A 27159-nucleotide genomic window follows, 5' to 3' on the forward strand; every position below is an offset into this window, starting at 1 on the left:
CCTACGTGATGGCGTCATGGGGCGGGGCCTCCGGCGCGGGAAGAATGGAGGTGCAGGAGAGCGGCGGTGGCGCGGGGGAGCGCGGGCCCCAGGACCCTCCGCCCGCCTCCAGCAAGGCCCCGGGCAGCACCGGCCACTACGAACTGCCGTGGTGAGGGCCCCGCCATAAGTGATGGGTGCTCTGGGCGTGGGTGGGCGCGTTGGCGGGCCGTGTCCTGCGGGAACTCCGGGCGGGAGGCCGCGGGGTGGCCCCGAGTAGCTGCGGATTTGGAGAAGGCCAGCGACGCGCGTCCTCGGCCCCGCCTGGGCTGCACGGTGGGCGGTCTGAACTCTGGAAGCGGGTTCTAATTGTGCTGATTGTGATCGTCGCCGCCCACTCAGCGCCTGGCGGGAAGCGTCGGGTGCGGGGTGGGTCGGAACTCGGGGTGGTGTGCTGCAGGCACGTCCTGGGCATCCGGGAGCAGCAGGTGACCTGGACAGCCACCTGCCCCGGGCGCAGGTGTGGTGTAGGCCATCCCCTTCGGGCCCACTCCTCCATCCTCCTTGAGTGCCCATCCCGCCAACCCACCCCTCTCCTGACCGGATACCTAAATGGAGAGCAGTACACCTTACTGGCCCATCCATCCACGGCTGCACTGTCCAGTCCCCCAGCCACTGGCCCCTTGAGGCCGTTGAGAGCAATGGAAATGAGGCTGGTCCGAATGGGCTGATGGTGTACAAAATACACCCGATTTCCAGAACTTAGTATAAAAAAAAAATCTCATTCGTAATTATTACATTGATTACATGTTGAAAATGATAATCTTTTGAATATATTAGGGTCAGTAAATTGTTAATAAAATTAACTTTCACCCATTTTTACTTAAAAACAAAACCAGTTTTTTAATTTATTTCAGGGAGGGAGAGAGAGAGAGAGTGCGCAGGTGGGGGTGAGAAGCAGACTCCCCACTGATCCCAGAGCCTGGATGCAAAGTTCTATCCCAGGACCAGAAGATCATGACCTGAGCCAAAGGCATAGGCCTAACCAACTGAGCCACCCAACTGCCCCTCATTTTACTTCTTTTTTTTTTTTTTTTCTAAGATTTCATTTATTCATGAGAGACACAGAGAGAGGCAGAGACACAGGCAGAGGGAGAAGCAGGCGCCACGCAGGGAGCCTGACGTCGGACTTGATTCTGGGCCCCAGGATCAGGCCCTGGGCTAAACCGTTGAGCCCCCCGGGCTGCCCTCATTTTAGTTTTTAATGTGGCCACAGAAAGTGTAAAATTACACATGTGGCTCGAGTTATATTTTTTTATGCACAACACTACTTTAGATGCTTAGGATATTTCATTATACAAAACACTCTGCTGGAGCATCTGGGTGGCTCAGTGGTTGAGCATCTGCCTTCTGCTCAGGTCATGATCCTGGGGTCCTGGGATCGAGTCCTGCATCAGGCTTCCTACATGGAGCCTGCTTCTCCCTCTGCCTGTGTCTCTGTCTCTCTCTGTGTGTCTCTCATGAATAAATAAATAAAATCTTTAAAAAACAAAACACTGCTGCCATGAGCTTCCATTTCATGGGGAAAGAATAAAGAATAAACCCAATAGATATGCAGTATATTTGATGATGATAGGTGGCATAAAGTAAAATGACAGTGGTGGTCAGTGACGGCCTTTAATGAGCTAATTTCAGCAAAGACCTGAACTCAGGAGTGAGCCATGTGGTGATGTGGAGAAAGCTTTCAGGCAGGAGGAGCCCCTGTGAAGGCCCTGAAGGAGGAGCATGTTTGCCATGTTCATAGTCCAGTTCAAATTTCAGTGCCTGACATTCCCAAGTGTTGGCTCTCTCCCTCTTCTGAGCTTCCACAGCCCTTGGTTTATATAACCGGTTTAGCACTATAGTAAGATTTGCTAAGCTCTGTGTGCTTGCTGATAAGAAAAGCCTTTATTCATTCATTCATTTCTTTGTCTATTTTAAAGATAAACATTTATTTATTTATTTATTTATTTATTTATTTATTTATTTGACAGAGCACAAGCAGGGGGAGTGGCAGGCAAGAGAGGGAGAAGTAGGCTCCCCGCTGAGCAGAGAGCCTGACATGGGGGTTGATCCCAGGAATCATGACCTGAGCCTAAGGTAGACACTTAACCAACCTGAGCAACCCAGGCACCCAGGAAAAGCCTTTAGAGCAAGAACGATGTCTTGCTTGTTTCTCTACCTTCCTCTTTTCTCCCCTTAAGGTCTCAAATTCCTTATATGGTGCTCAGCACCTGGAAAGGACTGAGTATAAACAAGAAATGAGTAGGAACAAGCATGCTCCTTCTGCTGGTCTTGGAGGAGAGCTCTTTATTTACTATAGTATGTGACAAACAAGCTTCTTTGCACTTAGCTGCTTCTGGAGCAGAACAAATACCTGCAGGGACTGCAAGCTGAGGGTAAATCAGAGAGTACAGTAAAGGGCAGCGGAAGTGCTGATGGTCAAATCATTGCAAATCTATGCCACTTCTGTTCTCAGACTAGAGAAAGTCATAACATAGCTTGCTTTATTTGAAAAGAGAGAAGTGTTGAGGTGCCTGGGTGGCGCAGTCGGTTCAGCATCTGACTCTTGATTTCTGCTCAGGTCCTGATCTCAGGGTCATGAGATCCAGCCCTTCTTGGGCTCTGGGCTCCAGGGAGTCTGCATGGAATTCTCTCCCTTTGCCCCTCCCCCAACTCATGTGCACGTATGCCTGTTTGTGTGCATGTGTTTTCAAATAAATAAATCTTTAAAAAGAAAGAAATATTGATCTGAGAAAGCCACTAGCCTGTCCACATAGCCTCATAGGATCACAGGATAGGCTTATGATTTTTGTCTAGCCAGCCCTGCTGTGCACCTGGCACAAGTGTGCAGGAACTGGCAGGTAAGGGATGAGAAGGGGGCTGGGTTGCACCATGTCTGTCAGATTAGATGATATCAGTGCCGCATGTACTAAGCTTCTGTTGTGACGGGCAGACCGGGCTGCTGCAGTGTCCCATTGCTCCAGATGGCCCACTCTGGCCCTTCTCCAGCAACAACAGGTGTGTCTCTGCCGTGGCGGGTTTGAACCCTGTGGTGTACAATCCTTAGGCACTTTTCAAAGGGCACTTGGGTACCTCTTTATTTTTTATTTTTTATTTTTTTTTAAATTTTATTTTATTTATTTATGATAGGCACACAGTGAGAGAGAGAGAGAGGCAGAGACACAGGCAGAGGGAGAAGCAGGCTCCATGCACCGGGAGCCTGACGTGGGATTCGATCCCGGGTCTCCAGGATCGCGCCCTGGGCCAAAGGCAGGCGCCAAACCGCTGCGCCACCCAGGGATCCCAACTTGGGTACCTCTTTAAATGTAAAACCTACAACATTTACTGTATTTAAATTGAATGTATACAGTCTTCTGACAAAGATCTCAGGATTGCCCTTTAGTGCTTGTTCTTGCGCAGAGTAAAAATAGTCATGTCAACATCTTTATGCATTTTCTTAAAAACAGGGTTGAAAAATACAGGCCAGTAAAGTTGAATGAAATTGTTGGGAATGAAGACACAGTGAGCAGGCTGGAGGTGAGTGATTTTTTTAAGAGATGATCTTATGTCACATCATGGTTTTGACAAGCTTGAGGCATTTGGAGGAAGGCTGCCAAGATAGTGGGGTGGGGTGAACCATGAATCCGGATTGAGGGATTGAGAGATAGTCTGTTTGGAGAAGACTGGAAACCATGGTGTCTAACTTCACATTTTTCAAGCACTAGGTTATTGGGGTGGGTTCTCTGACCTATGGTTCTAGAGCCGGGATGGCAAACCTTTTCTGTAAAGGCCAACTGGTAGATATCTGAGACTTTGTAAACTGTATAATGCCTTTGTCCAATAATCTTAATTTTTTAAACAATCCTTTAAAAACATAAAAATTGGGCCGCCCGGGTGGCTCAGTCAGTTAAGCATCTGCTTTCAACTCAGGTCACGATCTCGGTCCTGGGATTGAGCCCTGCATCTGGCTCCTTGCTCAACGGGGAATCTGCTCTCCCTCTCCCTCTGCCCTTCCCCCTTCGCTGCTTGTGTTCTCTCTCAAATAAATAAGTAAAATCTTAAAAAAACAAAACAAAACAGAAAGAAACAAAAATCATTCCTAGCTAGGAGGCTTATAAAAACAGGTCCAGGGGCACCTGGGTGGCACAGTCAGTTCAGCGTTGGACTCTTAGTTTCGGCTCAGGTCATGATCTCCGGGTCATGGGAATTTTGCTTGGGATTTTTTCTCTCTCTCTCTCCCTTTGCCCCACCCTGCTCGTGCTCTTTCTCTTTCTCTCTCAAGTAAATAAATTTTTTTTTAATAATAAGTTTATTTTTTATTGGTGTTCAATTTGCCAACATACAGAATAACACCCAGTGCTCATCCCGTCAAGTGCCCCCCTCAGTGCCCGTCACCCATTCACCCCCACCCCCCGCCCTCCTCCCCTTCCACCACCCCTAGTTCGTTTCCCAGAGTTAGGAGTCTTTATGTTCTGTCTCCCTTTCTGATATTTCCCACACATTTCTTCTCCCTTCCCTTATATTCCCTTTCACTATTATCAAGTAAATAAATCTTAAACAACCAGACCTCAGGCTGGATTACCTCTCACTTCGCCCCAACACTCCTTCATTATAGTTTGCCAACCCCTGCCTAGAAGGCCTAAGTGACAGGACACAGCCTACTTCAGGATGACAGGAACAAGTAGGAGTATTCACAATATAGCAAGCTTTGAAATCCTAGCACTAGAGGTCTTTAGTCAGAATCTAGAAGCCCAGCTAATTGAGACATGATGGAAGCAGTCTCTGCAGTAATTGGGCCTTAGACTTTAACAGCTGCCAAGATATTTATTCTACAAATGTATTCATTTTACAAGTATTTCCTGGCCAGGTATGGTATGACGTTAGGAGCTGTTGATATAACAGTGAACAAAATAGACACAACCCCTGCCTGTGTGATTTAGTCTCATAGAGGCTAAAGTCAAGAGGTACTGTGATGAGCACTCTGCCAGAGGAGGTACGGGGTGCTCTGGATGCACATGGGAAGAGTTGACCTGCTCACAGTGTCTTAGTTCTCAAATGGAAAAAGGGACAGCAGAGCTAAGTAAGTGAAAGTTAATCAGACTTGGGTGTCAGGAGCAGAGGGAGGGAAGGCAGCAGGAATAGCATATGCAAAGGCCCAGAGGTGAGAGGGCTTAGCTTGTTGGCAGTGGGTGGGAGCTATGGGAGGGTGGTACCATCTGATTGGAATACAGAGTAGTGCTTTCTAGACATTAATGGGTATATGAATTTGCCTGCGGGATCTTGTTAAAAATGCAGATCCGGACCCAAATTTCTGGAGCGGGGCCAGAGAGTCTGCATTTTTCTAACAGGCTCCTGGGGGATCCGGGTGCTCTGGGTCCATGGAGCCCACAGAATAACAAGGCTGTAGAGTTTATGTATTGGGGTGTGTAAGAAATGAGCTGGTGAGGTGGGCATGGTCTCCTGAGCCCTGTTTAAGGGTTGGGCCTCACAGGGCAGGAAGGAGTCCGCCAGGGGCTTCAGTCAGGTGCAAATGTTTTAATAGATGGGTATCCTAGGAAATTGGTTGTGTTTATAGTAGGGAAAGTGTATGGGCGTGGGGCAGGATTAGAAGCCAGGAGACCAATTAAGGGCCAGTTCAAAGCCATCCAGATGAGAGGTAATTGGTGAAGTAAGTAGCAGTGGGGCTGAAGAAAAGGACATGGAGATAGAGGAAAGGAAATGGCCAAGCCTCTGTAACTGAGGTGCTGTTTGGGGCATGGGGAGTGGAGGAGGCCCCAGTCAAGGATGACCATGACCTCTAGGTTCCTGGTGTAGGCAGTAGAGTTGATGGCATGGACAGCCTAGGTGAGGGGAAGCATGGGTAGGGCCTCGGGCATGAGGGGGAATGAGGACGTTGGTTCTGAATATGCAGAGGAGAGAGTTCTGTGGGGTATCCACATGGAGAACCCTGTGGCCATGTCCCTAAACTCGTCTGTGTGGCCGAGGAGGCTTGGCACCTCAGGTCTGCAGATTAACCACTTTTTAAAAATATATATTTTTATTTATTTACTCTTGAGAGAGAGGCAGAGGGAAAAGCAGGTTTCCTGTGGGGAGCCCGATGTGGAACTCTAACCCAGAAATCTGGGATTACACCCTGAGCCAAAGGCAGATGCTTATCCACTGAGCTTCCCAGGTGCCCCGCAGATTAACCACTTCTGATGCATATTTCTTCCTTCAGGTCTTTGCAAAGGAAGGGAACGTGCCCAATATTATCATCGCTGTAAGTACCCCCTTGGGGCCCTGTTGGTGATCTTAGAGTTTCACTTTCCCTCCAAGAGCTTAAGTGCACAGAGCTTCCTCGTCAGAGAGGCCCCTGGCCCCCAGAGCCCTTGCCATTCCCCTTGGCAGAGGGAAGCATTGTGCTCTGTTGGATCGGGAGGCCTGTGGGTTGGTGTCTGTGTCGATTTGGAGTGTGCTGTGGGTCGGGGTGGAGGTTCGAAGGGAAGGTGAACACCCAACAGATTGGGGAGCAGTAACTTGGGAGCTAAGGCGAGCTAAGGCAAGCTCATTCTGCTGGCCTGTAGCCCTTTCGATCTCCTCCCTAGGGCCCCCCGGGGACCGGCAAAACTACCAGCATCCTGTGTTTGGCCCGTGCCCTGTTGGGCCCAGCGCTCAAGGATGCTGTTTTGGAGCTCAATGCCTCAAATGACAGGTATGCCTAGGAGTTAGGGCTACATGAAGGGTGGCAAGCGTTTGAAGTCTTGAGTTGTCATAGAAACCACCTTTTCCTTGGGGTTTACTTCCCAGCTTTGTGTTTTCCTTTGATCCTTCCCTATGAACAAGAATGGCCATCACTTGCCTATCCACGTGGCATCCTGAGCACTGTTACTGGTTTACTTTATTTTTTAATGAAGTTTTTTTGTTTTTTAAGATTTACTTATTTATTTGAGAGAGAGTGTGTATGTATACACCTGTGGGAGACGGGCGAAGGGAGAGGGAATCTCAAGCCGACTTCCCATCAAGCACGGAGGGCAACTTGGGGCTCAATCCCGTAGCCTAAGTGGAAACCAAGAGTCGGATGCTTACTGACTATACCACCCAGGCGCTCCTTTAATGAAAGTTTTAAAAATTATTTTTAATTGGAGTAAAATACACATTCCATTAAATGTCAGCATTTAAAAAAATATATTTTATTTATTTATTCATGAGAGATGGGGGCGAGGGGTAGAGGGAGAAGCAGCCTCCATGCAGGGAGCCCAATGTGGGACTCGAACCTGGGTCTCCAAGATCCCACCCTGGGCTGAAGGTGGCGCTAAACCGCTGGGCCACCCGGGCTGCCCAAACGTCAGCATTTTTAAATGCCCAGTTCAGCAGTGTTGCATACTTTCACACTGTTGTGCAACCATCTCCAGAACTCATTCCATTTGCAGAACTGAAACTGTATATCCATGAAACAAATAACTTTCTGTTTCCCCCTCTCTCTAGCCCTAGCAACCACCATCCTTGTTTCTGTTTCTATGAACTTAACTCTTTTAGGGACTTCATCTAAGTGGAATCATACAGTATTTGTCTTTTTGTAACTGGCCTACTTCACTCTGCATAATGGCCTCAAGGTTCTTCATGATGGAGCAGGTGTCAGAATGCCCTTCCTTTTTGGAGCACCTCAGTGGCTCAGTTGGTTAAATGTCTACCTTTGGCTCAGGTCATGATCTCAGGGTCCTGGGATTGAGCCCCACATCAGGCTCCCTGCTCAATGGAGAGCCTGCTTCTCCCTCTCCCTTTCCCCACCCTCCCCCAGTTCATGCTCACTCGCTTTCAAATAAATAAAATCTTAAAAAAAAAAAAAAAAAAAGAATTCCCTTCCTTTTTAAGGCTGACTAGTATCCCACTGTGTAGAGAGACCACCACATTTTACTTATCTGTTCATGTGTCTTGGACACTGTGTTGCTTTCATTTTTTGGCTGCTGTGAATACTGAATAATGCTCACATGAACAGGGGTGTACAGACAGGTCTGTGAGACCCTGCTTCATATATCTCAGACACATACTCAGGAAGGGGACTGCTGAGTTATTTTTGGCAATTCTGTTTCATTTTCTGTGGAAGTGCCACACTGTTTTCTGTGGCGGCTGTGTCAGTTGCCATGCTCCCTGAGAGTATGTGATTTCCCCACATCTGCACCAACATTTGTTTTCTGTTGTTGCTGGTGGTGGTGGTCATCCCGATGGGCGTGAGATGCTGTTCACTCTTCAGATACAAACCAGTAGAGGGGGCAGCCCCTGTGGCCCAGCAGTTTAGTGGTGCCTTTAGCCCAGGACGTGATCCTGGAGACCCGAGATCAAGTCCCACGTCGGGCTCCCTGCATGGAGCCTGCTTCTCCCTCTGCTTGTGTCTCTGCCCCCCTCCTCTCTTTGTCTCTCATGAATAAATAAATAAAATCTTAAAAAACACACACACACAAAACAACAGTAGAGGATTAGAAAACAAGGAACTGTTGAATAAAATGTCTGCAATCTGCCTTTGATTATTCCTTGAGGATGTGGTTCTCAGTGCTTTAATCTCTTCCGTTTTTTTTTCTTTAAAGATTTATTTATTTATTCATGAGAGGCACAGAGAGAGGCAGAGACACAGGCAGAGGGAGAAGCAGGCTCCCTGTGGGAGCCTGATGTGGGACTTGATCCTGGGACTCCAGGATCATGCCCTGAGCCGAAGGCAGATGGTAACCACTGGGCTACCCAGATGTCCCAAGAGTCAGAGTTCTTAACTGACTGAGCCACCGAAGTGCCCCCAAACTCACTACTTCTAAGAACCAGTGGCTCATAATTTTGAGAGAATGGCCCATAATGGTAAAATAGTTCCAGCTTAATTTGATGAACACCCATTATAATGATCAATACAATAATTTTGTTTTTCCATCTCTTTACTTCCAATCCCATTTGTATACATACCTGCCTTTAGCTTTTGATCACTGCCAGCTACCCTGTAAATGTTGGTGGGCAAGCAAGCATCTTAAAAGATGAGAGAATAGTCACATGCATTAGCAAAACAGGATGGTCCACATTCATGTCAGAAGATATATTGGGGAATGAAGTCCTTCCTGTTGAGTGACTAACTGGATAAAAACATATTTATTCTTTGTCCTTAGATCTGTCTTATTCACTTCTTGATGCTAAAGTTTGAGAAAATTCACCCGTGATTTTGGCATTGGAGAAGCACATAGTCTGAGGCTGACTGTGGTCAGTTTCACTGTCCTTGTTAGCATCCAGAGTGCTGCTCTTTGTCTCTCTATGGTTATTTTTTGATGTGTCCAATAATGTGGAATGTTCTCTGTCATTTGTTTCCATCTTTTGTGGGTGGAAAATGAAAAAGTTTTGAATTTTCAGCTGCGGTTAGTGAATGCTTTAAAAAATAACAAAGATGGTGTATTTGAACTTCTTTTATGTCTTCTAGAAAGAGAATGCAGACCCCTAGTGACACAAAACATTGGAGGATGGGGCAATAGGGACAGTTTTCCCTCTACCACACCATCCTAGGCAAGCGCAGCAATGTTGTGTATTCTTATGACTTTCATCTTATTTTTTTAGCATAGTTGTGAATAATTGATAAGGAATTGATAAGAAACAAGGAAATAGTCACTAGGATGATGACATTGCTATTTTGTTTCAAGATACAGGAAGAATAAGGTCACTGAGACCCTGCGATGTATCTCAGAAAGGGATCTGGTGAACTTTCATGCTATCAGAAGGAATAAGTAAATTTTATCTTTGTGTTTTGGAAGACCTCCAAGAAGGAATAAAAGTATTGAAATGTTAATCCTTATTTTTTTTTAAAGATTTTATTTATTTATTCATGAGAGACACACACAGAGAGAGAGAGAGGCAGAGACACAGGCAGAAGGAGAATCAGGCTTCATGCAGGGAGCCTGATGTGGGACTCGATCCCAGGTCTCCAGGATCATACCCTGGGCCAAAGGCAGGCACTAAACCGCTGAGCCACCCAGGGATCCCTGAAACGTTAATCCTTATAAATAGTGAGAGTTGCCCAGAAAACTTAAACACTAAAATTGTATCTGTGGTGGTGTCCTGGGGGTGAGAAGACCCCAAACTTAAACACTAAAATTGTATCTGTGGTGGTGTCCTGGGGGTGAGAAGACCCCCTGAAGGTACCTGGATCTCAGAAGGTGACCATACAATTATGCCTTGTTGTTTCAGGGGCATCGATGTTGTGAGGAACAAAATCAAGATGTTTGCCCAGCAGAAAGTCACCCTTCCCAAAGGGCGGCACAAGATCATCATCCTGGATGAGGCTGACAGGTAGAGTGCTTTGCCAAGTACATACTGACCTTTATTTCTGTCTCTTATCAGGCTTTATTAAAGCAGGAGGGAAAAGCTCTCTCACCTTTGCACTTTGGTGGCAGACTGGCTTATCACATCTTCAAAAAGCAATTTAACAGCACCTGAGCCTTAAACCTTATCTTTACCTAGTAATTTACAAGCATTTGTCTAAGATGACTGACAACGTTGGTTACTGTGTCTATTCCAGTATCGTGTGAATAATTTCAATTATATATATTTTTTACTCTGGCAAAATACGCATGACATGAAATTTATCATTTTAACCCTTTTTTTTTTTTAAGATTTTATTTATTTATTCATGAGAGACCAGAGAGAGAGAGAGAGGCAGAGGCCAGAGACACAGGCAGAGGCAGAAGCAGGCTCCATGCAAGGAGCCCGATGTGGGACTTGATCCTGGGTCTCCAGGATTACACCCTGGGCTGAAGGCGGCACCAAACCGCTGAGCCACCGGGGCTGCCCTTAACCCATTTTTTTAAAAAGATTTTATTTTTTTGAGAGAGAGAATGTGTACAAGTGTGGGGAGGGGCAGAGGAAGAGCAGACTCCCTACTGAGCAGGGACCTGGACATGGGGCTTGATCCCAGGATCCTGATTACCTGAGCCAAAGGCTGACGCTTAACTGACTGTGCCACCCAGGCGCACTCCTCAACCCCCATTTTAACCATTTTAAAGTGTATAGTTCAGGGGCACCCGGGTGGCAGAGAACTGGTTAAGCATCCGACTCTTGATTTCTGCTCAGGAAGTGATCTCAGGGTTGTGAGAGCGAGCCCCCCATCAGCCTCCAAGCTTCACACTGGGAGTGGAGCCTGCTTAAGACTCTCCCTCTGCCCCTGCCCTGAGTCGTGCTAGCTCTCTCTAAATAACAAAGTGTTCAGTTTGGTGGTATTTAGTACATCCACAATGTTGTACAACCATCACTGGTATAAATGAGAAGTTTGAGATGATGTTAAATGAAGAAAATACAGGGATGCCTGGGTGGCTTGGGACACCTGGGTGGCTGAGTGGTTGAGCATCCGCCTTCGGCCCAGGGCATGATCCTGAGGTCCTGGGATTGAGTCCCACATCAGCTCGCTGCGAGGAGCCTGCTTCTCCCTCTGCCTGTGTGTCTCTGCCTCTCTGTGTGTGTGTCTCATGAATGAATGAATGAATGAATGAATGAATGAATGAATGAATGAACAAATGAATAAATAGATATCTTAAAAAAAGAAAACACAAAATTTTGTTCATATCTTGGTTTAGTCTCCTTGTTTTCTACCCTTTGCATTTTCATATACTTGAGATCATAACATAATTTTTGTATCCTTATTTTTTCTTTTAATGTAAAAAAGCATTCCATGTTACTATAGTCTTGTTGCAAACAGTCTTTGATTGCTATATTATATTTTATAGTGTGGATGCCCACTAACCACTATGGGCATCCGTATGCCCACTGTGTTTTACTGGAACATAATAGTGATGTTGCAGCTAACATTTATGCAGCTAACATTTATTTCTTAGATTTTTACTTGTTTGTTTTAGAGAGAGAGAATGCACATGCACAAGTTGGGGGAGAGGCAGAGGGAGAGGGAGAATCTCAAGCAGACTCTGTGCTGAGCCTGATGCTTGGAGATCATGATGTGAGCTGAAAGCAAGTCAGATGCTTAACTGACTGAGCCACCCAGGCATCCCTATGCTGTACCTCTCATACCTGTGACTTATTGATTCCAAAGCTGGAAGCCTCTATTTCCCACTCCCCTTTACCCATTTTGCCATCTACACCCCGCCCACCCTCCATATCTCCAAGCTCAGATAGTTTCCTGAGATCTCACAAGTTGAGTTTCTGTGAGACGAACCGGGGCAGCCTGACTGCAGGGTCTCTGCCCTCTGCTCCACCTGCATGCAGCCTGCCTGTGGAAGACCCACCTGGGGTCCTGGAGAGCAGCTAAGCATGCTCAGTCTGGACTTCAGGGTGCCCAGGCTCTCTAGGGTGGGATTTGTTTCCAGTGTACCCTGTGTCCCAGATGCAAAATGCCCCCCTGTTGTTTTCTTCTCAGCATGACTGATGGAGCCCAGCAAGCCTTGAGGAGAACCATGGAAATCTACTCCAAAACGACTCGCTTTGCTCTTGCTTGTAATGCTTCGGATAAAATCATAGGTAAGGGTCACCTCTGGGTGGCTTGGGGTCCCCTCATGGTGCTCACATGGGCCCTTTGGCAACAGAAGAGTAGGGGCTTTTTTTTTTTGAGTAGGGGCTTTTTGATTGCCTCCCATGGGCTGAGCACTACAGAATCAACTCTTTCATTTAATCTTATGTTATTCTACATGAAGGTGTTACTGGCTCCACGTTCAAGATGAGAAAACTGGAGCCCAGAGAGGTTGAGTAGTTTGCCCATAGTCACACAAGCAAGTGGAAGGGCTGGGCCTGGAACCCCAGGTCTGTCTGACCTTTGCACCATCACAGGCACACATGACATTTCGATATCCTGTCATGGTCACTTGCTCCAGACGTGCTCTTGCACTTCCGGTGTGTTCTGAGCACTTAGCACACACTCCCATCAGCACATGGTGTGTTGTCATCACCAGGGACTGCCTCACCAGTGAAGGCTTCCCCATCAATCTGCTCTGACCTGGCGCCTGTCCCTCCCTTCCTGGAAGTCTCTCTGCTTCCTCACCCATTTGTCCCCCACCCGTCTCAGCTTCCTGCTGGTTGCACTTTCTTCCCTTTGTGATACGCACTGCGAACCCAGTCTGCTTTATTTCCCTCACCATTTCTCACCGCTCTCTCACATCACCCCGCCCTGCTAAAGCTCAGCCCCCGGACTTACCCTTCACCCAGGCCACTGCACAGCTGCAGTTAAGCCTGTGATTAGCCATGCGACACTGCACGGTCCTGATTCCCAGCCTCAGCAGGCTTGCCATGTCACCAGGATTCCTTTGGTGTCCTTCCACCTGCGTCAGATGCTCATCATCTCTTCATTAACCTGTTCAGTCATCATTGAGCAAACATTTAGTCTGTTCTGTATGGTGCTAGTGGGGAACATACAGCATTGAAGGAGAACATGCTCGACCCTCAGGATACTACCAGGGTGGTAACAACTCTGAGGCCAGGAGTAGCATCATATTTAGAGACCTCCCCAAATGCATTTCGCATAGGGCTGTGCATCCACAAGTTTGGTTATTGATTTGACACTGCCTACTGCTGTGGGCAGAGAAAACCCTGGCCCTCCCTTGTCAATTTTGCTGATACAAACAGCATCCTGACTTTTTTTTTTTTTCTGACTTTTTTTTTTTTAATTTTATTTATTTATTCATAAGAGATAGAAAGATTGGCAGAAACACAGGCAGAGAGAGAGGCAGGCTCCATGCAGGGAGCTGATGTGGGACTCGATCCCAGGACTCCAGGATCACACCCTAGGCTGAAGGCAAGTGCTAAATCATTGAGCCACCCAGATATCCCGTTTTTTGTTTTTTTTTTTTAAATTTCTAAACAGATACAATAGATATATGAATGAAATCACTGGAGAAATTTATTTCTGAGTAATCTCTACACCTAGCATGGCTCAAACTCAGCCTTGAGATCAAGAGTCACATGCTCTCGTGACCGAGCCAGCCAAGTACTCTGCTGTAGAGTTGATTTTTCTTCCTTCCTTCCTTCCTTCCTTCCTTCCTTCCTTCCTTCCTTCCTTCCTTCCTTCCTTCCTTCCTTTCTCTTTCTTTCTTTCTTTCTTTCTTTCTTTTAATTAATTAATTAATTAATTAATGAGAGTGAGACAGCATGAACCGGGAGGGGAGGGAGGCAGAGGGAAAGGGAGAAGTAGACCCCCACTGAGCAGGGAGCTGGATGCAGGGCTTGATCCCAGGACCCCAGGATCATGACCTGAGCTGAAGGCAGATACCCAACTGACTGAGCCACCCAGGTGCTCCCAGAGTTGATTTTTTAACTCAAACATCAGTTTGGGTCCTGGACTCATTTCAGTGAAGAGAGAGACACTCTTGTTCTGAGGAAGGCCATGCTGCTTTATTCTGACATGCATTTAAATTCTGTGAACTCTGGGGCGCCTGACTGGGTCAGTCAGAAGAGCATGTGGCTCTTGATCTTGGAGTGGTGAGTTCAGACCCCACCTTGGGTATAGGGACTACTTAAAAAATAATAAATTCTGTGAACTCAGCTTTTGACACTCCTCATGAGAGAAAAATGAGCTAAAGGATGCTTCTACTTTAGCTGGAATATTAATTGCTTTTAAATACAAACCTATCAGTCTTCCTCTTATCTGAGCTGATAAGCCAAATATGTAATTATGGTTCCTCAGTAGAGGTTCCTGATTTCAGATAAATTGAAATGGGCTAACTCTCAGGACTCTCAGATTTCTTTGATGCACATAAACTTACAGGAGTGCATTCCTTGAAAGCCTGTGTGAGCACAAAGGATGGAACACAGAGAGACCACATGGGGCCTGAGAGATCCTGGAGAAGCTGTTGTCATAGTCTAAAGTGAGGGACGGGGCAGCTTCCAGAATTCTGCATCTGCCTCTCTAGTGGCTCTCTGCCCTTGACTGTAGCCTTACAGAAACCACCCACATGTCCCATGCTCATCCTGGTCCCGCTGGGTATTGACACCCAGCATACACAGTGAGCAGAAGCCTAGCCTTGACTCAGCTGTGGGCTGTGGCATGTGTCTCTATCCTGGAGGGTCTCTTCCCCTTCTGGAAGCTGTGTCTAGCCAAGGCCATCTGGAGGCAGTGCTGGGCGGGTCCTCTTGTTTCTGCTTTGAAACCAGCCTTGAGCACCCACTGGGGAGGGAGCGTGGGGCCAGCATGTCCTGTGCCCCAGCTTCCTAGCACTGGGCTGCCAAAGGGGTCCTGGAGGGCTCTTGGGGATGTGCTGGCCTCTGTGGGGACCCCCACCCTTGTGTCTCCATCAGAGCCCATTCAGTCCCGCTGTGCAGTCCTCCGCTACACGAAATTGAGTGACGCCCAGGTTCTCGCCCGGCTGCTGACTGTCCTGGAGCAGGAAAAAGTGCCCTACACCGATGATGGCCTGGAGGCCGTCATCTTCACGGCGCAGGGAGACATGCGGCAGGTGCATACCCCCTAGGCCACAGGCACCCGGTTCTGGGGGGAAGTGGGGCATGGTCCTGGTGCAGAGACCAGAGACCCTGCTCACTGGGGACTCGGGAGGAGGAGGCTCTACTCGGATTCCAGGGGTGAGGGGAGGCCAGGACTGAGCATTGCCCCCAAAGCACGCTTGCTCGTCCACAGGCACTCAACAACGTGCAGTCGACTTTCTCAGGATTCGGCTTTATTAACAGCGAGAACGTGTTCAAGGTACAGGAGCCCATGGGCCCCAGGTGGTTCTGCAAAGCAGGGTTAGTGATGGTCGGTGGGCAGCACTGGGAACCCCTGGACAGACCTGCAGCTGTGCTGGGACCCTTGTGTGCCCTGTGCAGTCAGGAGGGTCTCGGGAGCAGCCCCCCATCCTGATGTTCTCTGATCTGGTGGCCAAGGACACAACACCCCGCTGCCCCACCCCCCACCCCCGAGATTGTCCTGCTGCTGGAGAGGGTGCAAGGCTCCTGTTGCCCGAGGGACAGAGATTCCCACTTTCCCCACATTGCCCAAGGGTTATTCTCCAGGGAATACTGTGGACAACTGGCTGCCCCATCCTAACAACTTGGCTATTTTGGAGATCAGTTAGTCCCCCCCCCCCCCTTTTTTTTGAAGATGTTATTTATTTATTCATGAGAGACACAGAGAGAGAGAGAGAGAGAGAGAGAGGCAGAGACATAGGCACAGGGAGAACCAGCTTCCATGTAGGGAGCCTGACATGGGACTCGATCCCGGGTCTCTAGGATCACACCCTGGGCCAAAGGCAGGTGCCAAACTGCTGAGCCACCCAGGTGTCCCAGTTTCCCCCTTCTTTGAGAGTAAAAACTGGGTAGGGCTGTCCACACATTCAGACCCTATCTGTTTCTTAGCCAGTTTGTGGGTAATGAGAGCGGTGTTGTGGGGATCCCTGGGTGGCTCAGCGGTTTGGTGCCTGACTTCGGCCCAGGGCGTAATCCCGGAGTCCCGGGATCGAGTCCCGTGTCGGGTTCCCTGCATGGAGCCTGCTTTTCTCTCTTCGTGTGTCTTTGCCTCTCTCTCTCTCTCTGTGTCTTTCATGAATAAATAAATAAAATCTTAAAAAAAGAGAGAGAGAGAGAGTGGTGTTGAAAGCCCATTTAGCCCCTGGTGGTGAATGTGTTTTCAAGGACACTCAGGGAACTTGCTTAGTCTCTAGACAGTTCAGGTTCTGAGCCATCCTGGAGCAGACCTTCTAGGGCTATGAAAAACAGGATTTTTTTAATATATAGATTTTTATTTATTTATTCATGAGAGAGAGAGAGGCAGAGACACAGGCAGAGGGAGAAGCAGGCTCCATGCAGGGAGCCCAATGTGGGACTTGATTCCAGGACTCCAGGATCACACCCTGGGCTGAAGACAGATGCCCAACCACTGAGCCACCCAGGCGTCTCTGGAAAGCAAGATTTCTGAGGGAAGTTGACTGAGCTAGGAAGAGAAGTTCCAGGGCTCATGGGGCTGTGGGAGAGAGCAAAAGGGTTTCCTTTAAAAGTAAATGAGGGCAGCCCGAGTGGCTCAGTGGTTTAGCACCGCCTTTGGCCCGGGTCGTGGTCCTGGAGACCCGGGATTGAGTCCCACGTCAGGCTCCCTGCATGGAACCTGCTTCTCCCTCTACCTGTGTCTCTGCCTCTCTCTCTCTCTCTCTCTCTCTCTCTCTCTGGTCTCTCATGAATAAATAAATAAAATCTTTAAAAAAATAAAAGTAAATGAGAGGGGGTGCCTGAGTGGCTCAGTCAGTAGAATGCTGACTCTTGATTTTAGGTCTTGATCTCAGGGTTGTGAGTTCAAGCTCAGCATGGAGACTACTTTAAAAAAATAAGAAGAGGAAGAAGTTTTATTTTTATTTTTTTTTTAAATTTTTTATTTATTTATTCATGAGAGACCCAGAGAGAGGCAGAGACACAGGCAGAGGGAGAAGCAGGTTCCACGCAGGAAGTCCGATGTGGGACTCAATCCCGGTTCATGCCCTGAGTTGAAGGCAGACACCCAACCACTGAGCCACACAGGGGTCCCAAGAGGAAGAAGTTTTAAATGTGGGTCCTGAGGTAGAGGGTGGAGCGTGGACTCCAGGCCAGTGGAGGGAGGGGCAGGGAGGCAGCCTCAGGCTCAGGGATGCCTGCACACCCCCAGGATCCTCTTCACCCTGACATGCTGAGGTGGAGGACCATTGTCCCTAGAAGAATAGTTTGTATTCCAGGTGGGAGGCTTCCAGGTGGTCCCAGTCTTCAGTGGATTCTGAGTGGTTCTGGGTGCACCATCCTCCAAGTGACCTAATAAGGTGTGTAGCTAATGGCTCTTCATAAGGCAAAGGATTCCTGTTGGCCCTGTTCACTCCCCTTGTGCTTGGGAAATCTGTAACCACAATGTTAGAACTTCCCTCACATACACAGCCCCCGGAGTAAGGAAGGTGATGCCATACTCTGGTGACTCAGTTGGTGGTGACTGGGACGTTTCCAAACCTGATTCTGTTTGCTGGAGAATTTGATGAGAAAAGCCCACTGAGAAGTTGGGTACTTGGGTGTATCGGGGCTCCTCCTCAGGTGGGTCCCCGCAGCCCCTCACTGGCCTTCTTTTCCCATTTGCTCAGGTCTGCGATGAGCCCCACCCCTTGCTGGTAAAAGAAATGATCCAGCACTGCGTGAATGCCAACATCGATGAAGCCTACAAGGTTTGCGTCCCTCCTCCCCTGACTCCGGAGGAGCCTTTGCTTCTGTAGCAGAGCAGCAGGAGCCTGTCTCTGTGCTGGGGCTTCCCTCACAAGGGTTGCTCCACTGGATTCTTAAAATGATACTAGCAGTTGGGTGCATTCCGGGCGGGGGGAAGCTGATTCTGGGAAGCCGGATTCCTCACTCTAAATCACACTATTGACAAGCACTCAACCTGCAATTAAGAGTCACATCACTGTCCTATAATTATATCCTCCACAAGGGAGCTCTGTCCCCCCAAGACCTGAGGAAAGACCAGCCCAACTCCTTACGTTTCTGAGACACAGTCTGTCTGCCTGCTGAGGGAGACTTAGCCCTCTGTCCCCCTGAGGAATGTGGGAATGACTTTCTGGGACACAGGGGTGCCTGGTCATCCAGGAGAGGCAGGACCCAGGGCTCCAGCCTCCGTGGAGCCGGGCACCATGTGCAGATCACAGGGGCCATCATCACAGTCCAGATGACCCTCAAGTCCACAAGGGTGGCAGTGGTGTGATTTAAGGCCATTGGTCTAATCCCAGCAGGTTTTCCTCCCCCCTGCTCCCACCAAACTAGACCAGAAGTGGACTGGATTTAGGGCAGGACGAGATGTAATGAGATACCAAAAGGTAGGGCAAGGAGCCCAAGGCAGAGACCCAGGCACCTGGCCCGAGGGCAGCCTTCAGATTTATGAACACAGCTTCCGTGCCCCCCAGCATCCACCCCGAGATGCCAGAGCAGAGGTGATACCCTGCAGTCTGAGTGGGCTGGGTGGGGTTGGAACTGGGGCAAATCAGGTGGGGGCTGAGAGGACTCTGCTCCAGCCCCAGTGAAGATTTGGTGGAGGCTAGGCCTGCAGCGGGTGTGCCTCGTGCCTGGCAGCTCAGAGAGCACAGCAGACACATGGTCTCCCTCTTCCCTCATACTCACTGGGATGATTAATACAGCTTTTTAGGAGCCTTGGATTAAGATGCCACATGGGTGCCGTAGTAGACCATGCAATACATTTTAAAGATTTTATTTTATTTTTTATGAGAGAGAAAGAGAGGGCGTGAGTGAGCAGGGGGAGGGGCAGAGGGAGAGGGACAAGCAGACTCTGTGCTGAGCTTGGAGCCTGACATAGGGCTTGGTCCCATGGCCCTGAGGTCAGGACCTGACCTGAAACCAAGAGTCAGATGCTTAACCTACTGAGCCTCCCCAGGTGCCAAGCAATACCAAGCAATAAATTCTGAAACATTTGTGACATTGGGGTGCAGTCTATTGACCGCCTCAGTTGGTAGCATATGTGACTCTTAATCTCAGGATCCTGAGTTCAAGCCCACTGTTAAAAAAATTGAATAAGTAAAAAATAAGACATTTGCAATCCTGTCTCTACCTGTTGGGAAGCTCCAGTGACCCCCAGGAGGTCTGCAGGCCATGGCCTCCCAGCAGCTCCATCAGCTGGCCGGGTTGAGGGGCACCTGGGTGGCTCAGTGGTTGAACCTCTGCCTTTGGCTCAGGTCCTGATCCTGGAGTCCTGGATCAAGTCCCACAGTGGGCTCCTCGCAGGAAGTCTGTTTCTCCCTCTGTCTATGTCTCTGCCTCTCTGTGTCTCCCATGAATGAATATTAAAAAAAGAAAAAAAAGATGGCTGGGTTGCTGAGGATGGTGTCCTCTCCCTGCCATGGGATAGGCCCAAGACTGGTGTGGCTTCAACCTCGTGTGTCCCTCCGCACCCCCCACCCCCTTACCCTTTGTCACCCAGCGGTTCTTCTCTGTCTAGATTCTTGCTCACCTGTGGCATCTGGGCTATTCGCCAGAAGACATCATTGGCAACATTTTTCGAGTGTGTAAGACCTTCCAAATGGCAGAGTACTTGAAACTGGAGTTTATCAAGGTCAGTGAGAGGACAGCAGTGGCTCTTCTGGGGAAGGTGGGCCACGCTGTGCTCTGTTCTGTTTGTGCACAGGTCTGGCCTCTGGACAATGCTCAGTGAGCGTCCCAACCACAGCAGAGGCAGGCAGCTCATGCCTGGGACTGGGAGTTGCTTTAAGCCTGATGTACCAGTCAGTGGCCTTGGGTTTCTTAAAGGGGCTCTCTTCATTCAAGATCAATTTGTTTACCCTCAGTTAATTGAGGCATAGTTTGCATAGATTAAAATGCAGCCTCTCCGGTGCCTTCTGTTGACCAAAGAGTTCTATCATTTAAAGGCCACAACCTAGGTCTGAACAGTTGTTTATAATTCCTCCTCCAGATACACGTGCCCGTTTGTAGGCAGTCAGCTCCTCCCCTAGCAGCTGGGAACCCCCGCTCTGTTCTCTCTTTGGGGGAATGGAATTTTTCAGAATGTTATATGGAAATGACCATGGAATCCAGTAGAAGGTAGCCTTTTGAGTCTGGCTTCTTCCACTTAGCTTAATGCACTTCAGGTTTGTTCATGTTGCATCTGTCAGTGGTCTCGTTGCTGAGCAGTGTACCACAGTGTGTGTTCACCGCTTGAAGAACACCAGGGTGTGTGGGTTCCGGTGACCATCAGTAAGGCCACTGTAAACATTTGCAATTGTGAATTACTGTGCAGGTGAACATGAGTTTTTATTTTTCTTAGGAAACTTCCCAGGAGGTGGGATTGCTTGTTCTGATGGTCAGGGTATGTTTAACTTTATAAGAAACTGCCAAACTGATTTCTAAAGTGGTTGTAGTATTTTGCATTTCTCCCAGCAGCCTGTGAGCACTTCAGATGATCCACAGCCTATACAACCCTTGGAATGTTCAGTTGATTCTTTTTTTTTAAGATTTTATTTTAGAGAGAAAGCAGGGCTGGGGCCACAGGGCAGAGGGAGAGAGAGTCTCAAGTAGACTCTGCATGAGCACAGAGCCTGACTCAGGGCTTGATCTCAGGACCCAGAGACCCAAGCAGAAACCAAGAGTTGGATGCTCAACAAACTAAACCAACCAGGTGCTGGTTGATTCTCTTAAAGCCACTCTAATCTCTAATAGGTGTGTCATAGTATCTCAACATGACTTTAACGTGCATTTTCCACTAACTGATGGCGTTGAGCACATTTGCGTGTGCTGATCTGCCATCTGTAATCTCTAACAAAGCATCTGTTCAAATCTACTGATTTCTTGATTGGGTCATTTTCTTGGTATTGAGGTCTGAGACTTATTTATGTACTCTGCCTTCAAGTCCTTTATCAGATATGTGTTTTGTTTTATTTTTTTAAAATATTTTATTTATTTATTCATGAGAGATACAGAGAGAGAGAGAGAGGCAGAGACACAGGCAGAAGGAGAAGCAGGCTCCATGCAGAGAGCCCGATGTGGGACTCGATCCCGGGTCTCCAGGATCACACCCTGGGCTGCAGGCAGCGCTAAACCGCTGCACCACCGGGGCTGCCCAGATATGTGTTTTATAAGTACTTAATATTTTCTCCAAGCCTGGCTTTTTTTTTCTTTTTCTTTCTTTTGGTATTTTCTAAACAATACCTTAGAGGGAAATACCAACATCCTTTTAGAAAAAAATAAAGTGAACTTTAAGCATAACTCATGACAACTTCAAGTTCATGTTCCAGCTGAAGTTTGATTCATTGCATCAATTTTAAGTAAACTATTAGTTCAAGTGAAAAAAAAACATCAAGCCCTCCCTTATTTATTAACCAGATTTACATTTGCTTTTGTTTTTCAGGAAATTGGATATACTCATATGAAAATAGCAGAAGGTGTGAACTCTCTCCTGCAGATGGCAGGGCTCCTGGCCAGGTTGTGTCAGAAGACAATGGCCCCGGTGGCCAGTTAGGGCGGAGAACTGGTTGATCGGAGTGATGAGAGTCCTGAGAGTCCTCATCCGGGAGAGATAGGAGTCCGCGCCTTCTGATTTGGCACCTTCCTTTTACACGATCGTGGCCATCACACTGCTTCCCTGAGTGCCTGCAGTCAATCTCAGACTCAAGGGTGTGATGACAGGGTGGAGAGGCCCTAGAGAACCTCCAGGGCTTGGCACCCAATCTGGGCATGTGTGGCATCTTAGCTAATAAAAGAGCTGGACAGTTTTGTTGGCACTAAAATGGCATCGCCAGGTGGCAAGGAAAACCAGCATTCTGTCTCTGAGTGCCCCAAGCATCCTATCAGTAGAATAGGTGATTTAGATAATAGACTGATCAAGCTAATCTCAGTTCTTTTAGAAGCTGGGAGGGCAGTCCCTGGGGTCAGGGGCAGAGATAGACATCTCAGAGGAGCCTGGGACAGTGAGCCCTTCAGAGAGGACTTGCGGGAATCCCAGGGGCTAGTGGTGCAGTACAGATGCTTGGGAAAACTGTCAGCTGGCCTTTTCTGTGCAATCGTGTGCGCATGGTGCTTTGGAATTTCCCAGTGAACTTTGTTTTACTTTGTATGATTGTTCCTGCCAGACAAGGTACTGTTTTTTTTTCCTAATTTTTTTAAATTATAAAAAGTAGAAAGAATGGGGGCACCTGGGTAGTATAGTTGGTTGAGCGTCCAGCTCTTGATTTCAGCTCAGGACATGATCTCAGGGTAGGGGGATCAAGCCCCGAGTCAAGCTCTGCACTCAGTGCAGAGTCCGCTTGAGATTCTTTCTCCCTCTCCCTGTCGTGCTCGCTCGCTGTCTGAAATTAGTAAATCTTAAAAAAAAAAAAAAAAAAAGGGTAGAAAAAATGATACAGTGAACTTTCTGTATCTACACCCACCTTCACAGCTTTAGCAACACCTGGCCATTCTTGGGTCTGGTGTGTTCCCTACCACTCTACCCCATCCCAGGTTGCTCTGAAGCAGATCCCTGATGTTAGGTTACAGTGGTGTTTTTACAGGGGTTGGGGGTGACTCCACTTCTGTGATTGGTGGCCTCCTGTCTAGAAGCAGTTGTGTGCCATGCTGGCTCTTGCCCTCTCAGCTCTTGCAGGAAGGGCCACAGCAAGGTGCTGTGTGTGTCCTCACCACAGATTTGCATATGGTTCTGGAATAGCCAGGCAAGCCCATGTGCTTTTCTCTCCTTAAATCCTCTCCCAGCCCAAGGTTGGCCATAGGGCTCAAGAGCTCCAGCCTGAAGCTCTGGAGCTGTAGGAAGCAGAGAGGGGCAGGGCCTGCTGGCCTCCCACTCTGCCATCCTTCCCAGGCTAGCTCTGTCCTCTGCCCAGGCCACAGGGACACTAGACCAACACAGGAAAGGCTCTTTGGGTTAAGGCTTCAATGAAGAGGGGAAAAAAATAATTAAGGTCCTCAAAAACTGCAGAGTTGTGTTTTACAAAGTCTTTGAACATGTTTCTCTCAGTCTTATTCATCTGGAGCCTCATGATCCCTGCGGTTTGCAGGGGAGGACCAGGGCCCAGAGGTGTGTGTCTGTGTCTCACACGCAGTGACTGTGGAGGCAGGACTCCTGCCTGGAGCTGCCCCCACAGCCCCACTGCGCCCCACTCTGTATCTGAGACTGAGATCAGTACCCCTGGGGGTGAAGTAACAAGTGGCCAGCAGTTGGCCTGCTGTTTTTCCCTCTCACTTCCTGAGGACAAGGTACTGTCCTGAGGGCATTATCTTTTGGAAAGAATTATGCAGCATCCTGGAAAGGATTAGACCCCAGGACCAGGTTCCTGTCCCCACCCCACACTCTTCATCTCTCTCTCTCTCTCTCTCTCTCTCTGCCTCAGGGTCGATTAAGCAAGAGGCTTGACTTCCACTCCCTTGGAAGGTTTTGGATGGAGCAGGGGAAGCAGACATGAAAATCTCTAGTCTTAAAATGCTTTATTGAGGTGTTTCAGTTGAAAGGAAACATCTTGTTTCTCCAGCTATGGCTTTTCTGACCTAGAAGCTCCCTTTGGGCTCCCCCCACTTCCCATGAAGCAGTTGTGTTTCTGCTTAGCCAGCTCAGCCAAGTCCAGTCCTGGGGCAGGGAAGGATTTGGGGGCAACAGAGGGCCACCACTCAGCCACTCTGCTCTGCTCCTCCAGAAACATGATGCATTTTGTCCACAGCAGACGTTTCCACTGAAGAGCACGAAGATGTCTGTAGCCTCATCTCTTTCAGGTAAACTAAGGCCTGAAGAATGGAGCACCAGGGCTCCCCCCTAACTCTGCTAAAATTATGTGTAATGCTCATAGGAGGCAGGATGGTCGAGAATCTCTAGTTGGAGATGTAGAATATTAAATATGGCTCCACCTATATAAATTAACTGTACAAGTTTATGGATCAGGGAAAAGATCCCAGCAGTTGACGTTAGTAAGCAATTTGGAATCAGAATCCAGAGCAAAAAGGCACAGGAATACCAGCGACGCACAATGTTTTCAGACATGGGGTTGGGGATGCAGCCTGCCCTGAATCTGACATCGGGTCACAGCAGGAGCCACGTTGCCCTCAGCCTTGGGTTCCCGCAGAAGCCAGAAGCCAGGCCAGGGGCTGGTTCCATGTGTAATGGTCCTTTCCCTGGCCAGTCTCCCCCAGCCTGGTGGACGGTCCTCCGGACATCTCCTGCATCTCCCAGGAGTAACTGGGGGGATGTAGAGGTTCGGCAGCTTGACAGAAGCGACCCTGGAGGAGGCAGTAAATAGCCTGGTGTTCCCTTGGCTCCTTGATGAAGATGAAAAGGTTTGTTAAAAGGGAAAGGGTTGCTTGGACTAGCACTTTCTTCCTTGGCCACTGGAGTGGCTGGGCCAGAGTCAGAGGGTGGGGATGGTCAGCATTCAGCCTCCTTCCTGCAGCTGGGCTGGGAAGGCCGCCGCCATCTCTCTGAAATCCCTGTGCTCATTGCTCCTGGCCAAGGCTGGGGTTCATCAGTACTGGAATGCCCTCTGCAGAACGGCAGGTGGCCTTCCGTGGCGCAAGTCTGGTGACCGACACCTTCCAGGCGCATCCTCTCCCTTCCCACCCAGAAGGGACCTGCTCAGCGTCAGCTGTAACTCAGCCCAGCTTCTGCCTTGCCTGGCAGCCCTTCCACTTTTCTGAACCCAGGAATCAGGCCACTCTGGCCCCCAGCAGGGCCACCGCAGACACTGGCCTGTGCAGTTCAAATCCCTGAGCCTGACAGGAGCCAGGATGCGAAGGTTCCATCTAGCCACAGCTGAACCCAAGCTTGAGCCCACTGCATGGTTTCTGCCTCCAGATCGTCCAGCTGAGAAGCCTGTATAACCCCTCCAGCCCCTGCCCCATGTCTCTGCTCCATTCCAATGTGGGACTTCTGGAATGTTCTCCGCTCCCTGTCTTGAGACTCCTGTATTCTGAATGCGAGCAAGCTTTCTCCCCACCAGTGCCCACCAGTGCTCGGTACATCTCCGCCTGCCTCATGCCTACTCCCGCCCTCCTGAAGTGCTTTCCTCAGGCCCAGGACACTGCCCTTCGCGGCTTCGTCCCCCAGCCTCAGGCCTGAGGGTCCCCAGAGCTCAGTGCCAGCTCCTCTTTGCCTTGTTCCCCTGAGGATTGACGGTTGTCGCTTTCAATGAGGACACCCGCCTCTGTCTCCAGCCTGGCCTCTCCCTCCATCCAGGCTCAGCTGTCTACCCGGCCACGAGACCTGCTCTGCCCACAGCCACTCACACCTCCGTTGGGGACAGTGACATTCTCTCGTTGCTCAGCCTAAAACCTCCAGCCCTCGGCTCCTCTCTACCTGCCTCCCCCCGCCCCCCCGCGCTGTGCATCAGTGAGTCAGTCCTGCGGGCTCAACCTTCAAAACCCACTCCCGTTGTGGACATGACGGTTAAACACAGAACACTCCATCCCGAACACCAGAATACACATTCTTTCCAAGTGCACACGGAACATCCCTCTGAACAGACCACATGGTAGGCCACCAAACAAGCCTCAATAAACGTAAGAAGATTGAAGTCATACCCCATACATCTTTTCCGACCACAAGGGTACAAAGCTAGAAATCACAAGAAAAACGGAAAAACACAAACACGGCAAGGCTAAACAACATGATACTAAAACAACCAAAGGGTCAGTAAAGCCATCAAAGAAAAAAAAGATTTAAATACATGGAAATGGGGCGCCTGGCTGGCTCAGTCGGAGTGCATGACTCTTGATCTCGGGGTCGTGAATTTCAAGCCCCAGGTTGGGTGTAGAGATGACTTAAAAATAAATGAACTTAGAAAAAAAATCTAAAATTCATGTTTGTCCGCAGCCCAGGCCAAGAAGTCACCTTTCACCTGGATGCTCACTGGTCTGTGTGTCCCCTGCTGCCCCCTGAATTCATCTCCCTCCTTGGCAGCCAGAGGTCCTGTTCCTGCGCCCCCTCTCTCCCGTCTCAGAAAACCCAGGTGTGGCCACGTGGCTGTGCCCCCCCCCCACCCAGAGCTCTGCCCTGCCCCCTGTCAGACCCCTGTCAGACCCTCTGGGCATGTGCTCTGCTGCCCAGCAGGGCGGGAAGGGAGCAACCACAGCTGCCCTGGCCACCCCATCCCCGAGGCACCCGGCCTCTTTGAGGGTTTGTCTCCACAGGGCTTGTTACCTCCTAACATGCCGCCTGTCCTTCCTGTCGTCTCAGGCCACAGCCATGCCATCTGTGTCATCTCTCCCACCAGAGTGGAGTCCCGAACGTTCGGGGATCCAAATGGATTTTTTTCTTAAGATTTTAAAGTAATCTGTACACCCAGTGTGGGGCTCGAACTCACAACCCTGAGATCAAGAGTCACAGGCTCTGCTGATTGAGCCAGCTGGGCACCCATGGGTGGATTTTGTTTATTGCTGGGTCCCCAGTAAACACCCTGGGCAGGTGCCTGCTAGATGTCGGGGGAGTGCATGAGTAGTGGGCTGGGCACCTGGGCTCACGCTGCAGTGGCCTCTCCTGCTGTGGGGGCTCTCCCAGCCCAGGAGCCACCTGCCTGCCCTGATCGGGGCTTCAGGTGGCCTTCAAGGGCCCTCTGGGGTCAGTCCTGTCTCCCACACAGTGGCACAGCCTGGGCTCCAGCGGCTGACTCCAAGTGGGACCCAGGGCAGGTGGCTGAGTGCTCTGCGTTTGCGGATCTGCGAGCCAGTGTGCATGAGCATCAGTCCCACGCTCGCTGGCATGGGGTGGGGGTGGGGGGTTGCTTCACACAGTTCAGCCAT

The 27159-nt window shown here is 49.2% G+C and overlaps 2 protein-coding genes across 15 annotated transcripts in view; one reads left to right on the forward strand and one right to left on the reverse strand.

Moving 5' to 3' along the window:
* RFC2 (replication factor C subunit 2) lies at positions 1-25994 on the forward strand. Of its 4 annotated transcripts, XM_072752846.1 has the most exons (12): positions 1-151; positions 3489-3558; positions 6239-6280; positions 6606-6712; positions 10210-10311; positions 12386-12486; positions 15253-15410; positions 15590-15655; positions 18039-18119; positions 19895-20008; positions 21797-21830; positions 23769-25994. In XM_072752846.1, exons 1-12 carry the CDS (start codon positions 9-11, stop codon positions 23789-23791), a joined length of 1041 nt encoding a protein of 346 aa, XP_072608947.1. In that variant the 5' UTR covers positions 1-8; the 3' UTR covers positions 23792-25994. The 4 variants fall into 4 exon arrangements, with proteins under 4 accessions (XP_072608947.1, XP_072608948.1, XP_025875418.1 ...); XM_072752847.1 differs by lacking the exon at positions 15590-15655; XM_026019633.2 differs by lacking the exon at positions 23769-25994 and having other exon boundaries at positions 21797-22175.
* LAT2 (linker for activation of T cells family member 2) overlaps positions 23846-27159 on the reverse strand; it is a 13828-nt gene continuing 10514 nt past the window's right edge. For 8 of the 11 annotated variants that reach the window (XM_072752852.1, XM_072752856.1, XM_072752855.1 and 5 more), the window contains one exon: positions 23846-24684. The gene's annotated coding sequence lies outside the window, so the exon portion shown is untranslated. The remainder of the gene's footprint in view (positions 24685-27159) is intronic. The other 3 variants (XM_072752857.1, XM_072752854.1, XM_072752851.1) reach the window with 2 other exon arrangements.

Source organism: Vulpes vulpes, chromosome 3, assembly GCF_048418805.1.
Source record: "Vulpes vulpes isolate BD-2025 chromosome 3, VulVul3, whole genome shotgun sequence".
NCBI classification, from domain to species: Eukaryota; Metazoa; Chordata; class Mammalia; order Carnivora; family Canidae; genus Vulpes; species Vulpes vulpes.